This window comes from Rhopalosiphum padi, chromosome 2 (genome assembly GCF_020882245.1).
Source record: "Rhopalosiphum padi isolate XX-2018 chromosome 2, ASM2088224v1, whole genome shotgun sequence".
NCBI lineage: Eukaryota > Metazoa > Arthropoda > Insecta > Hemiptera > Aphididae > Rhopalosiphum > Rhopalosiphum padi.
This window is the reverse complement of record NC_083598.1, coordinates 62,507,187-62,523,236: the sequence shown is the minus strand read 5'-3', so window position 1 is coordinate 62,523,236 and position 16,050 is coordinate 62,507,187. Positions and strand designations below refer to the sequence as shown.

The window sequence follows — 16,050 nt, the reverse complement described above, 5'->3', positions numbered from 1 at the left end:
CACTATTTAATTGAATGAATAAAAATATTATACTAATAAAACAATTTTATTTCAAAAAACTTTTTTTAATATCTACAAGTTTCAAACAAACAACTCCCCTTATAAGTCCATTCAAACCAAACCATTGCGAAATTTAGGTTAAGTCAATTAAAAGCATTATCTCGTAACTCCTTCTAAAGCTTTATTACTCAAATTGCACTCCTGTACGAAGGTTCTATAAACGCATAGAATAACTTGCTTACCTCTACTCCTTGTGAACTGATAATATACAATTTTCATTGTTTAATTTATTTTATAATTATTCATTTGTTAACTTTAATTTTAATTCCAACTAATCTACTTAAAAACCAATATTAATATTATGTAAACATTTTTATTGTAATAGTTAGGTTAGCCATGAAATAATCATGACAGTAAACCTTAATTAATAATAATAAAAAAAAAAAACGTTCATATAAAATACGCGTCATTATAATAATTCAAACAGTAAGAAAATCTGTAAATCATAATTTTTAATTTTGTATGTAAATACCTATTTATAAATCAGAAAAAATATATTGTCGGTTATGTCAAGAATGACGAATTTTTATTCATAATTATAATTTCATACAATTATTGTTATTTCTTACAGTAATATTACGTGATTCAATTTGTATAAAAATTAATTCGATTTTAAAAGCTGATAATGCGGTAGTCGTCTGGACGTAATATAACGTCAAGTACATAATAAATTTTGTAAAGAAAAAAAAAATATAAAAAAATTTACGACAATCACTTAAGTTTTGACAAGACGAGTATAGTTCAGATTTTCTAATATAAATTATAAGTCCACATACATACATACTACAGCACCGTATGATACATAATTTAATTTTAAAAAACAACAAATTTATTTGAATTAAAAAAAAAAACAGATAAATAATAAATTACAAATCAATAAAAAAGTGTTAAAAATTATAATAATTGTACATCCAAGATAACATTTTTGATTTGATAACAACTTTTTTGTACTAACATTTATATTTTAGAGCGAGTGAATAAATAAATATATCAACACATTTTTAGACAAAAATTCAAAGTCCAAATCAGAAGTGCTTATTTATTTTAATTTGAAACTTTTTAAGTGTCCTCTACAGTAAGGTTAGGTGTATGTGTACTTTCGTTTATACACAATGTCTATAATTGTAATATGAAACTATAAAATTACCTTTTACTCTATAGGTATACGGCTCCACTGCTCCAATAGCTAATGTCTGTATAATATTTCCACTACGCGTATACGTCCACGAAATTGAACCACGTGGTTGGATTTAAATGTAAAATTATACTATATACTCAATATATTACGTTTCATATACTTATATATTTTATTCTACGCGTGTAAAGTCATTATTGTTTTTTAATAGTTTAATGGTATAATTGGAAGTTTGTAGTAAATCACTTAGACGTGCATTACGTACCCACCTCTGTGTATCGAAATATGAGTTAGCGGGCGAGTGCACTACCGTCCTAAGTCCTTATACAACTTATGTGCGCATAGGTATTACTATTATTATTATGTATACGGCGCGCGTGGTCGCGTGGGTACGACGAGGAAAGCTTTTGTAAAACCGCTTTCGAAAAACCAATTTTAGCGAATCGATTTTGTGCAGTATAATGTTATGTAATATATACATTGTGTACGATTTGTACATTTTAATTTTACTATGAACTTTATTTATACGCAAAACAAATTTTTGCATTTCAGACCGGGTACTTGGACGTGCGAATCCCGCCAAACATATTGGACGAAGCAGACATCGAGGGGCCGGGTAGCGCGGCCATGGAAGGTGGTACCATACGGTTACGGTGTAGGTCAACTGGGAAACCGGAACCAAAAGTTCATTGGAAGCGCAAGGACAACCGTCATATTATCATCCGGTCCGACGGGGCTAGAGAAAAACAAGGTTTGTGCGTGTAAATAATCTGTCGAATAAATTTAATTAGGTTAACCAAATAACTGAAAAGAATAGATAATATAGAATCAGATACTTATCGGGACCTCATATACCTGAAATGTTTAATTAAAATATCTAATACCCGTATAATCGATAATAAAAATAATTAAGAAATAATTAACATAAAATTTATAATCAAACCTAGCCACTGATTGTCATGAAATCAACCGTCATATACGTCATTCCGGGCAGCATTTACTTATTCAAAAAATATTTGTTAAAATATTATTTTTTATAAAAAGTATAATATCAAAAACATATTATATAATATACGTACATTGTCGTTACATTATTTTGGTTTGGTTTAATCCTTTCACCATGATAATCTTTTAAACGTAGAGAGTGGCAAGGAGGCGGTCGTGCGCTTGGTTGACGTGCAAAAATTGGAAATTATAATATCAATCCAATCGTTTTTTAATTACACCGAAACGCGCTAAAGTTTCGTACTATACATTTACCATACTAATACTACTAAAGTACTACTTCTGTATACTGTTACTAATACTATACGAATTCCACTAATATTGCTACCACAACTGGTGACTGATGGTGTGTATCATCACAGCACAATAGTTTGACGTTTGCGTTCAAGACGATTTTTCCAGTTTAATTCACGCTCAGTTTCAAAACAATATTAACTTGGTTTAAAAACAAACGCGAACAGAAAAGTGAAGGAAGGGTGGAAGAACATTGTAAAGTTATATAAGTGAATGTTTTCTATATACATATATTTATATATATATTATTTTTTCCTTTTTTTTCGCGGCAGTCTGTTTTTCTCGCGCCAAGCACGAGAAAAGAGAGAAAAATGAAAAAAAAAATAAGAAAACGATACCCTGTCTGAACCCGACATCGTTCTTGGGAAAAACTGTTTTTCGCCCTCAGCTCTGCTCCCCTTCCCGGCGACGTCTCAGAGACCACTTTCCTCCACTCGAACACTCCGCGCGTCGATCGTGGCTCTGCCACCCGACCTCATAGCCCCTAAACCACGTGGTTCCGTGGCTAGCAATAAGAAATCAGTCGTTTGTAACGAACAAAGACAAATGTTATAAAAGGCCGCCGCCGCTCGCAAACCGACCACCCCCCTCCCCCCGTCACCCATCCACACGTTTACGCGGCAAGTACGCCACTAACCGAAAGCCACAGCCGTCCAACCACCCCCTCCCCCTCCCCGTCCAAAGCCGGTTTGCGGATATCAAGCGGCAAATAAAAATCCGCTGTTATTTGTCAAAACTTTGAACCGGAAGCAACTCTAGCAACTCTATATATATTTATATGTATAACACATATATAACATATATTATATATATAAATACAACGCTGCCACTATTAATGTTATACTATATAAGATGATAATAGATATTACGTGTATACATATGTATATACACACACTCATCTTGCAGACTATATGATGTGTATATAAATTGTCCTGTCAAAGCATATGCGACCGATCACGAATTTACGTAGATCAAAAAACCATTTGTATTGACCTTTCTGCTGTCTTTAGATATCTTAATAATACATTTTTATACACAAAATCGTCGAATTTTTCGACTCGACCTGACTAAAATATGATACTATTATACACACATCACAGCGGGATAGTTGACGCTCACGTCGTCTGTATCCAGAACGCATCGCGAGAACCGCCCTAGTTGTCGCATACCTAATATAATATGTATATTATAATACAGGCCGTCCCCACACATATTACACTCAAATCCTAAGACTTTTATTCGCATACCCGGAATCATAATATATTGTTGTTTTATTATTTATTATTCCATTATATTATAGTTTTTTTCCAACACAGTAATACGTCGATTTGAATGACGATCGTTTTTAAACGTACTCTGTGTTCAAGTTAAATAAACGAGAAATGTATTTATTTTTTAAACAATTTAGTGGAGTTGAAGAGAATTATACTCGGGTTTTATATTGTTTTTTTGTCCTTATAAATGTACACTGTATTATTTTACCATCACTATATTTTATTATAGTACTTTTAATAATATATCAAAATAAAAAACTTAATTTATTTTTACAATTTCGCATCAGAATTAACTTTTTTAAACTATAGACACGTTAAAATAATTTTTAATAAACATAATATTTTAAATTTTTTATCTTAAAAAAACATTTGTACTAAGTGCTAGTTTTTATAAAAAAAATAATTTAAAAAAGTTTTAAATTGTTTTTTTTTTTTACATACAATTTAGCCCTTGGCAATATTTATCAAAGAATATTGTCAGTTACATTTCAACCTAAACTTATATTTAATTTGTATGTTCGAGTTTTTTTCTTTCACACAATAAATTAAAAATATATAATAAAAAAAAATCTTATATATAGTTGTATTACATATTAATATCCAATAAAGTAATGTGTAATAACATTGTTATATTATAACGTACTATTCCTAAAGATCTTTATTGCAGTTATAAACTAATAAAAATACTTTGAATCCAATAAAATTTTGATCATTGTCTGCAATAACAAACGTAAGGATGTCATCGATCGATAGAATGATTTATTTATAAATACTAAGTATCTTTTCGGTTTCTCTGTTTGTAATTATATACAGTCACTTACCTATATAAATTATAATAGTTAACTCCTCTATTCCACAGGCCAAAGTGCTTCAAAAATAGAAAACTATTTAAATGAAAATCAATAATTTAAATTCAAAAATATAAACATAAATTTATAGTATTATTATTTTTTTTATGAAACGTCTTAGACTATGTTTTCATAACAATTACTAAAAATATCTTTTAATAATATTAAAATCTAATAAATTTTTTTTATTTTTTTATTTTTGGCTTTTTAGGTTCTTTTTTGATATTTTAAAATCATTTTAACTATTATTCATCGTGACTTTTTTTTGTTTATAATTTATATCAAATCTAAATAATTCGTATTTTTCAGAGTCAGCCACTGTTAAGGGCGACACGTTGGAGCTTAGCAACGTGCATCGGACCGATATGGGCAAGTACCTGTGCATAGCCAAGAACAACGTTCCGCCGACGGTCAGCAAGGAATTCAACGTTCAGATACACTGTAAGTTTTGCGTCGAAACCGAAAGATTCACGCGGAGTCGGTTAACGCGTATTGCACACACACACACACACACACACACATGCAAAGGTAAAAAATGAAACACTTGGCGCCCATGGGACTCAGTGAAAATCCATTACGAGTATTTATATACTGATTTTGGTACATGTGTACGTGTGTGCGTGCGTTTTCGTGTACGCGGTGGAGTGCGCGCGGTGGGTGTAGCAGTGTGCACGTCTGTACGTCTGCCGCGTCCCATTGTTGCGCGATACGGTCCATTAGGGGAAAATTTCATTTAGCAATAACAACGGATTTACCACCTCCGCCACACGCATACGTGTGTGTAAATCTACTAAAAAGTCTATTACATGTTTTAGTACGTTTACCGTATATGGTATAAGGTATACCGTTGTTATTGCTATCGTTGTTATTATTATTATTATTTGTATAACCATCGCGGCCAATAATCGCATGGTTTCCGTGTTACCGCGATGGCCGTGTCGTTGAGGAGATACCGATTTGTGTTTCAGTTCATCCGATGATCAAGGTGACCAATCAACTGGTGGCCGCGCCGACCGGAAGCAACGTGCACATTCAGTGTTACGTCGAAACCTCGCCGAAAGCCATGCACAGCTGGGCAAAAGTAGACGGTAAGTCTGTGGTTTAAGAGTGTTAGGGTGAGATTAATAATAGTATGTAGGTCAGGACCTTTATTATACAGTAGGTGTAATATGTCCGGGTTATGTGTGTGGATTATAAAACATTATTTTTATCTCAATTTCGATTCCAACTACTGCATGTAGTCCATTAGCCATTTATAACAATAACGCAGATGGAGGCGTGGAACTGGTAAAAAAAAAGTTCCGGATTTTGATCGTGCTTTTGTTTCCCAGTATCAAATATTTCAATAATTTGTTGGATTTAAAACATATAGGTAATATTTTTCATACTATTTTATTATAGATTCACACATTTTACACTCCATAATTTTGAATCGATTTAAATGTTTTAATACTGATTAATACTTATAGTGATTTCTATATTTTTATTTTTATAATCGATTTTAACCATAGTTCAATATTCGTTTTAAACTATAAGCTTATTATCTCTTAAACTTATAGTTTCAGGTCATGCAATAATGAATAAATAAATAAAATAACACTGGTTCTTACTTTCTTACTTTATAATCATATGCAATCGTATTGTACAAGGATTTCTATTGCAACACTAACAAGAAACAATACTTACCATACTAAATGCATCATCATACCTCGTAGCCTATCGGGTGACGCCCGTATTATAATAATTAGCATCTAGTAACTGGTGACAATATTGTTTTGGTTATACTTACCCAACTGTAATATTGGTTATCAATAACTGAAGCCAATCAATTTCGAAAAATGAATGAATCGTACGTTATTACTAAATACTATAATTATTATTATACTCGAGACATAATAACAAAATATGTTGAACTAAATATTCTTGTTATCTCACCGTCCTGCAAGCTCATTTTTATACCACCAATCACATATAATATTGCTCGCACATTTATTCCCACGCACACTTCTCCGTTTACTTATACAACTATACAATATACACACACGATTTTATTTCCCGTTCGCCGTCCGAGGTATAATAAAAATAGATGAGGTCCACCGTTCGTCCGTTCCTTTTAACTAAGATTGGTAGCTTGCAACCAGCCAACGTGCTGTAGATGTTATTTGATTTATAATTCTTTAGTGATCACCGGAGACAACACCCTCAACCGTAGTAGTTAGTGACTCGTCTACCACATCGTTGGTTCATATCATAATCCGCCATTGTATTCAGAAGTCGAAAAATACGGCGATTACAATATAATATGTTATTATATTATACATAATATGCTTTTTATTTTATGTTTTAAAACGTTGACGTCTGTTCTCCGATATTATTTCGTTTTTGATTTCTTTTGTTCACGCTCAATTGTTTGAAAAAAAAATGTTTAAAGCGTGTCCCGCCAAATGCATTTAATACAATGTCTAAAATGTATATGTTATAAACGACGGACGATAATAATGTGTACAGGAAATTCGAAATATTTTCTCAATAACAACAGAAGAGGAATAGCGCCTGCTATTAAATACTAAGCTCTTACGAAAATTTCTTTGTAAATAATTTTAAAAAAAAAACAATAATGGTCGAGCGTTTATTGATTTTGCGTTACTTTTGATTAAATCACTATAATATATTATATCTGAAGAGCTAAAACGCCTAGAACTGCTAAAGGTTATAATGACAATAAGATTACTGTACTTGCACCGTCGGCTCCTCGAATAATGTACCTGACCATGTATAATAATATTATTTTCACGAATGTGCATTGACGCATTGTTAACGTACTTTGATATGACCTAAACATTGAAGTATGGGATGTGTGTGGTGGAGAGGGGTTTAGGTAGGTATTATATTTATAACGAGTGTGTGAAATGAATATAATATAAAGTGAGAACGGTTTAGAATAAACCATTAAAACCATTATTTCATTATTAAATATATTATAATAAGTGTCTCGATGATGATTTTCGCCCTTATACTTTTTCGACCGCGGACCATACGCCAACGTCACCAACTAACAGTACAATATTTCAAGTTGTACGCGATAACGGCAAAGGGTGTTGCGTGGCCAAAATTATAATAATTAGTATGAAATGTGTTCCATGTATTATCATTATATTCATCGCCTCAGGGGGTTTCTGGTTAGAAACAGTCCAAGCCTCCCGTCGACTTTCGAGAGTGTGGTTAAGTTCCACGTGTAGTAGGTACCTACGTCTTTTGGGCACAATCTAATTTCGAATGAACGGGTTGTCCATGTTATTTCAATAATAACATACTATAATATATTTTACAACGTCGAGAAATAAAATGAATGTAATGGAATAGAAACGACTAGACGAGATTAAATAATTTTATACTATTATGGAAAGTGATCATATTAGTTTCGCGAAAATTTAAAGAAATAGTATTAAGAATGGATTAATAAATTTATAGTTACGATTTTACGAAGGCACATATTATTATGCGCATTCGCATACGTGTTTATTCGAGACCTGACGTATTGAACCCCGCTCTCTATTTAAATGATTGACTTGTGCCGAATATAATATTCGAATATTCAATGTTATAATATCTATTTTTTTTTTTTATTTTTTTAATACGACTAGACGATAGAAATAACGGAATGTTTCTAAAATGAATCAACTAGGATTATAATTAATTTTCAAAATCGTAATCTTACACCTTACACTTTAATACTAAGTACCATAATTTTCTCGAGATATTTGTACTTGTTTTTATTCCGTAATAAAAGATAATATACTCTTCGACATCAGCTGTTATATAATATTAAAAAAATTAATTCTGAAAATTTCGTGGTCGAGGCCACTTGACCGAATATGTTTACCCTATAAGGGGACATTTGTTATAGAAACAAAATGTATTTTTAAGAAAAATTATTTTTATGGCGTGTCAACTTTAAAAATATTGCACATGCCGCTTAAATGGAACAACTGTTCCGCGCTAGATCTATATAATAGGAAACTGAGACCAAATAGCGACTTAAAATGACTATTATTTTCTTCTCGTTGTCAAACATTTGAATTATGCGCGTTTCCTCAACTTCCATTAAGAGTGTGTATAATGGAGGTATCTATAAATTATATAAATTAGTCTTAATGAATTTCGGACTTTTTCTCCAGGTTAAACTATCGGTCCGAAAAACGATAGCTACCGTTAAAATCCTCGAATAAGCCTCTGCGGCAGCAAGAAATAAATAACATTATGTACGTAAACCACATCGGGCAAGCGGTGGCTAAATCCTCTGATCGTTCACCTATATATACAGTCATCGTCGATAAAACTATCCTTTCCTAGTCGTTTTTTTTACGATTTATTTTCTCAATATTTCTATACCGATCGATATTATATGGTTTATATATTATATTATATACACTACACGTCGTATTACGACGTATATATATTTGTGTTTGTTTGTGTGTGTATCTATTTTTTTGCATCCACCTTTTCCCGCTGCACGGGATTTGTGTATAGTCGTCGTCTCGCACACAATATGTGGACATTTACGTCCCGAATTGGGTAGGGTGGCAAGACCAACAGGAAAGAATATCGCTTTAATGTTTTTATTCTGATTGTAAGGGCGGTGAAAACTATACTATTTACACGCACGCACACTCTCGAGGAATAGGTATACACATTTGAAAAGGGAGATGGTGGCGGCAGCGAGTCGAAGAAATCTTTGAATATATATATATACATATATACATCCAATACGGATCGCGGTGCGGCGCGAAGGGTGTGAGCTTTGGCGACACATGTTATGTTTTCACCGTCTTTAGGATCATAAAATCTACGTTTCCGGTGCAGTCGTCCTCTCTCCTGGCGCCTCCTACTACCTTTCCCATCGCTCCACCAAGACCTTTCCAAATACGATAACGACATGGAGAATTTTTACGCAAAACCCACACCTTATATGCATTTGCTCGTTTATAGTCCCCTCCACGTCCACCTCTAACGCACCAGGCACACCTTTCCCTAAGCTTACCCTTTATAATAGCACCGTTTTCGATCGTTTCCTCCGTAATATATATATATTATTTATACATATATATGTGTATATAAATACATAACTGCTGCAGTTTACTTACTCGCAGTATTACAACGTAAAACGATTTGCCTTTTACATTGATATTGGTATTCAAAGAAAGTTCCGAAGGAGAAATTTTGAGGAAAATGACAAAATATAATTGCTTAAAACTATTATAATCACGAATTTTGTGCAGTATTAATCGAACATTTACATATCATATATTTTATTTGCACAATTTTAGTTTTAAATTAATATTTTATTTTTTAATTGAACGATATACTATCATTATCCAGGTGATTAATTTAAGTGTCTCATTATTTCGAAATGAATGGTTTTAACCTGTTTGAAAATATTTTTTACTTTTTATTATCATTTTTTAAGTTTTTTTTTTTTGGCATCATACACTTTTAATTTCATATTCCGAAACAATATATTAATCAGAGTGGTTTAACCTATTAATATAAAATTTCGAACTAATAAGGAGTTAAGATAATGATGGAGTAGTCGACAAACATTTTTTGGGTACACTTGTATAATTCTACTCAGCTCATATACTGCTTAATATTCTACTTATTTGGTATATGAAACTAAAAATATATATATTATTATATAAAAACATAATATTGAAAAAATAATATTGTAAAAAATATAATTTGATTTTTACAAAAATGTTGTTTTGGAATTAGGTACATCAAGTTATGTAAATTAAATATTTTTTAAACAGTTAGAATTTTTCGTAATAATGAGTGTAGATCTACGCGGATCACCCTATATGGCTGTATATAATATAAGTTAAAAGTAACAAATTTTATTCGTTTAAAAAATATTTATTTTTAGTTTTCCTCTACTCTCTCTCAATCTCTTTCTCTATCACAAAACTGTAAATAGTAAATAACTTTTACATTACAATGAAAACAATTAAAAATAGCTACTAATTTTTGTATAATAACCTAGTATAGAAATTACAATTACTTGAATTTGTATTTCTTACTATATTTTACATCCAACCCCTAACAAATGTCATCCAGAAATCACGAGTAGAATATATTCGGTAAAATAAATAACATTTTTAATTTAATGGATATTTCGAGAACATAAAAAAATGTACTCAATAATGGGGAAAATCTGATACTGACAGATACTCTCATCACTAGAATTCTATTCAAAATAACTCGTATTCAATAATGCGATCGTGGAATCTTAATAGAAATCGTAACCACTAAAGCTTGAGCTATTGACTTTTGAATATTATCAGAGCCGTTATTTTGGTTTTATTTTTCGAACGGTCCCGGTGAATCAATTTTTATATTTTGACTGGCAATTTTTGTGACAAAAAATAGTAGTAACTAGTTTCAAAAACATAATATTTAAAAAAAAAATAATAGCAATAAATACACAAAACATATTATAGAGGTACCTATAATATCTTGGTCATTAATTTATTCAAAACTCAAAATCACTACAATGCTCTTCCAAACGTTTTAACCTCAATCCGAAATCCTTTTGACACATAATAAAATCAACTGAAGCTAATTAAGTGTACGTAAAATAGAATACTTTATTCTTATGTATGGAGTGAGAAATTATCTAGTGGTTCTCCTTAATAGTATGATAATAAGAGTCCGCAGGCTATACGCGTAATCTTTCGTTTTGTTGTAAAAACCAAATGGTTGTATGGATTCAACGCCGTGGGTTAAGCTTTTACTACAATCAAGCGAATCGAGTGAATAGTTTAATTTATGTCTCAAGTTTTAACACTTATTTAGTTTAACTAATTGAAAAGTTAGTTTATATAGATTATCATAAAATAGATTAATTAAATTAATGTATATTGTACATAACATAAAAAATATGTTTAAATAAGTAATATATAATATCAAGTAGAAAAAATAAATGCTTTTAGAAAAAAACAAAACACAATACCATTGCTTTAATTATTTATGTTTTATTAATTTGTAAATTTTCCCAGAACTAAAAATCTAAACTAGATTTCAATAATACAATATATTATAAACTCATATGTCAACAAAAATAAAAATATTTAACACAAACTGAATACTATTTAAACGAAAAATATCTTGAATTAATAATATATCAGATCAGAATCAAAGATTTTTCGATTTAACTTCTTTATAATAAATGTGGCATTATTTATAAAAAAATTAATTTTTTTAATTTTTTTTATATTAGATTTATTTATTTATTATTGTTAATTTTAAATAGATAAAAATAATTTTATATTATAGGAACTATAAAGAATCCTCGTCATAAATGCTTGAAACGATCGCTAATAACCGGCTTTTCAGTGGTATAATAGCGAGTATCGTAGGTATTTTCTAATACTTTATATTATCTAACCTTTTGCAATGAAAAATAATCAGAATAAAAGTCTTAAAAATAAACCAATGTGAAAATTTTTCCACGACCTATTTTGACCTATAATAATATTAAAATTTAAAATACAAGTGTTATATCTAACATAGCCCGTTCTGTACATCACAGTTCATAGTGACTTCAAAGCCATTACTCATCTTTTGCTCTCCTACTTTACGTGTACCTACTCCAAATAATTTCAACTCCTTTCTCCCTCAAAAGTCTCATACCGTAATAAATTCCAACCACTCTTCCACATTATATCCCACGACTATATTCGTTCCTTTTATAGCCTGCTCATTAAATAGAAACATAAAATACATAATGTAAAACTTTGAGAGAAACGTAATTTTGTTAAACGCAAAGTTTAATTTCTGAAATTATCGTTATTTCAAATATGAGAGAGATATATATAGTGACTATGTAGGTAGTAGGTACTATATTTTATTCATTCCACTATATAATATAGTTTATACTATTATACGAATAGACTTTTTTTTCGTGTAAAATTGTGTATAATTCAACTAAGAAAATGGTTTGACTAGGCATAACAATTCATTGTAGTTTATAATAATCATTATTATATATTTTTTCTTAATTTAATGAATTTAAATAATATCGTAATAATAATAATAATATATTATATTACTATGATTTATCTAAATTAAATATATCAACGTAATTATTCAAGATTTGCTTAGCAATTTTATTTTTACATTAAAATTGTATTTGAATCTTAGTGAATGTATAAATTGTTTGTAATTTTTAGTATTATTTTTAGTAATTATTTATTATTTTATTATTGAATTTACAACAAATATGTAATTTGTGTACATAAAAAATGATTAAATCCTAAAAGTGTTGATAAAAAAAAAAATTAAACAAGTTGTTTTCAATTGAAGCTATTAATAAATATATTTTTATGGAAAAATTATTCGTTTACATTATAAACTGTATTTAATTTTGTCACTAGGCGGCGATCTCATGCCCAACACCAAATACAAAATGTCGGAGACTCCTATAAACGAATATTCATTGCAAATGGACTTGACCATAACAATTCTTGAACCCAAAGACTTTGGTGGCTATCTGTGTATAGCCAAAAACGCTTTGGGTAAAGCCGAAGGATCCATAAGGCTTCAAGGTTTGTTGAAACGTCAAACTTTAACCTTTTACGATATCACGTATTTTAACGTATAGTATAAATTTAATTTGTCCTCTGAACACATTAAATCATAGATATCAATACCTATATAATTATAGAATTATATAATTAATTCAATTGTATGGTACCTATTCGTAGTTTTTCGTTTCTTGTATTTTCAATATTATATATTAAAATATTATCTAACTCTATAAGTACTGACGATCATATAAAAAATAAACAGACAACACGTTTAAATCATATGTGACGCCATTACGAACATTATTTGTAAATATTTTTCACGATATTTATTACTAACGGTAGATAACGTACATTAATATAAACTATTAATATTGTGTATTATTATTAATTAATATTAATAATATAACGTAATAGTAAAATAAGATATAAAATTACAAATTCTATTAGCATATAATGATAAAATTGTTCAAAATAGTATAGTTCTATGAAGCAAAACAATTTTATTGAATTTATTATAGTTTTTAGATTCTAAGTGGAGCGAAGAATGTATTAATTTTACAATAATGTATAATTTTTATTTTGTATGAATACCGTCATGATATATATTATAGTAAAAATAATGCTTCAATTTCAACTTCAATATGCTATGAGAGTGAAATTAACTGGTACTTCTAAGAATGCAAACTTAAAAAATTAGTACTTTTATAATAATTGGGATATAACGAAAAAAAATAATAAGTAATTTTACGCAAAACTAATATTTTTATTATATATTTTATTATAATAATTGACAAAAAAAATGACAGTGTGATTTCTAGAATATTTTAACATTTTTAAAGCTATTTAAAGACATTCAACATTTTCTATTTCTAATAAGTATCGATAAACATATTTTTTCTCAGTTAAAAAGTTTGAAAATTTAATACAATGTTTCATAAAAGTTATTAATTATAGACATTTAAAAATTCATGAGCATGATTTTTTATAAAAATTTGAACATAGTTCGTCAAAATCATAACAATTTGCAAATTAATTTATAGTTAAAAATGTATAAAATGTTTAATATTTACAATTAAGGCTAAAAATATATACAATACACAATTTTCCCCATATAATAAAGTATTATAATATAACACTGGAGTCAAAAAAATATACATAAACAAATTTAAACGAAATTAAATATTTTTACAATTGTATTTTAATTAAAAATATTTTTCGTTTGGATTTGAAGTTTAACATATATTCTTATAATTTATATACACAATATGACATGATTAAAACCTTTATATTAATTATATGATATTGCTTATTTATACCATATAAATCTATTCACGTCATTCTACGGCAAGTTGCTGTTGGCTTAAAAGTGAATAAAAATAATAAATTATAAAAATAATAATATTAATACTATTATAATAATTAAATAATAATAAAATAAATGCATTTTTTTTGACATAAATGAATTCAACCAACCGCAATAGTATTAATAAAATTAATTTCTATAATAGCAATATAAATTTTTATCATTTACTATCTTCGCTGTACAACTTTTTCCCTATTTTTAAGTTTAAGGTTAGGTTACTAAATCTAGTATAAAGTATCATTAATATATTTTTATTCTTTTTAACCAATATTGTATAGATCATTTCAATTAACTTTGTTTTTACACTAAAAATTACACTTTCTAGTTGAAATTAAGTAGGCGTTTTTCAATTTTAAATTTCAACTTTCATATTGTTTTTAAATAACAATAGCTTTCAATAATATAATATAATATAATAAAATGATTGGTTATTATTCTAAAGTTCTTCAACTTTAATTAATGCATTCAATTTTCTTGAGATATCTATATTTTAACAAAAGTCATTTGATGTCATTTAATTCAGAAACTAATATACATTAAATATCGAAAATGAAAAACCCATTAAATCTTATTATTCTTTGAGATTAGTTTTCATTAAATAATTAATAATTAAAATACTCGAATCTTTAAAATATCAAGAAGAAAAAAGGTGGACAAGTGGGCTCTGCAGTATGGTTGGTGTCGAGTAATGGATGTATTAAATTCGAATTCAATGATATATGAAAAACGATTCTGAGTTGAGACGATATGTCAGCCTATATCACTATAAGTATATTAATTTATGATATGTTTTTCAATATTGCTTTTCAAATAATTTATTTTAGTATTAATATAATGAGTATATGACGGCCGGTAGATTGATTTCATTTATTCTGAAAATATTGCATTTATTATATTATTAGTATTTATTTACTATAACCACTATAACAATATAATGCATGTATTATTGTTATTAACTTTTAAGTCAATACTATCTTGCGTGAGTGTGGTTCATGGTATAAATAAGTAATAGCTTAAAATGAATTTACACATTTTAAAAATTTCACTGTGTATTGCAAAAATCATATTATATGTAAAAGTTTAAAGATCCCACGAAAAATATTTTTGAATCATAACAAATTAATTAACATTGTTATTCATTATTAAAATAGCAAAATGTCAAATTGGCCTAAAAACTCCCGTTTTTTCCATTATTTTTTGTTTTTTTTTTCTAGGTTGTTTTGAGAAGTACTAAACATTTTTTTGCTCTTGACCCCCCCCCCTCCCTCCCTCAAAAAAAAGTACCAACTATATTCAATTTGATACTAAAATCCATTCCCAAGTTGAAAATTAAAGCATTTTTACTAATATAAAAGATAATGACAAGCAAAATATAAATAAAGACACACTTCATTGCAAAATCAATACACTAATTGATCATCTCAGAATTTAAAATAAAAATCTAAAACATCGAACATGAATATTTATAAATCAATCTCGTATTTCA

The 16,050-nt window shown here is 28.8% G+C and overlaps 1 protein-coding gene across 2 annotated transcripts in view; it reads left to right on the top strand.

Moving 5' to 3' along the window:
- The window catches only part of LOC132921630 (lachesin-like), a 140,411-nt gene that overhangs the window by 118,597 nt on the left and 5,764 nt on the right, over positions 1–16,050 (top strand). For both annotated transcript variants that reach the window (XM_060984765.1, XM_060984764.1), the window contains 4 exons: positions 1,748–1,946; positions 4,926–5,057; positions 5,585–5,704; positions 13,049–13,219. In XM_060984765.1, the coding sequence (XP_060840748.1) occupies positions 1,748–1,946; positions 4,926–5,057; positions 5,585–5,704; positions 13,049–13,219 (622 nt within the window). The remainder of the gene's footprint in view (positions 1–1,747; positions 1,947–4,925; positions 5,058–5,584; positions 5,705–13,048; positions 13,220–16,050) is intronic.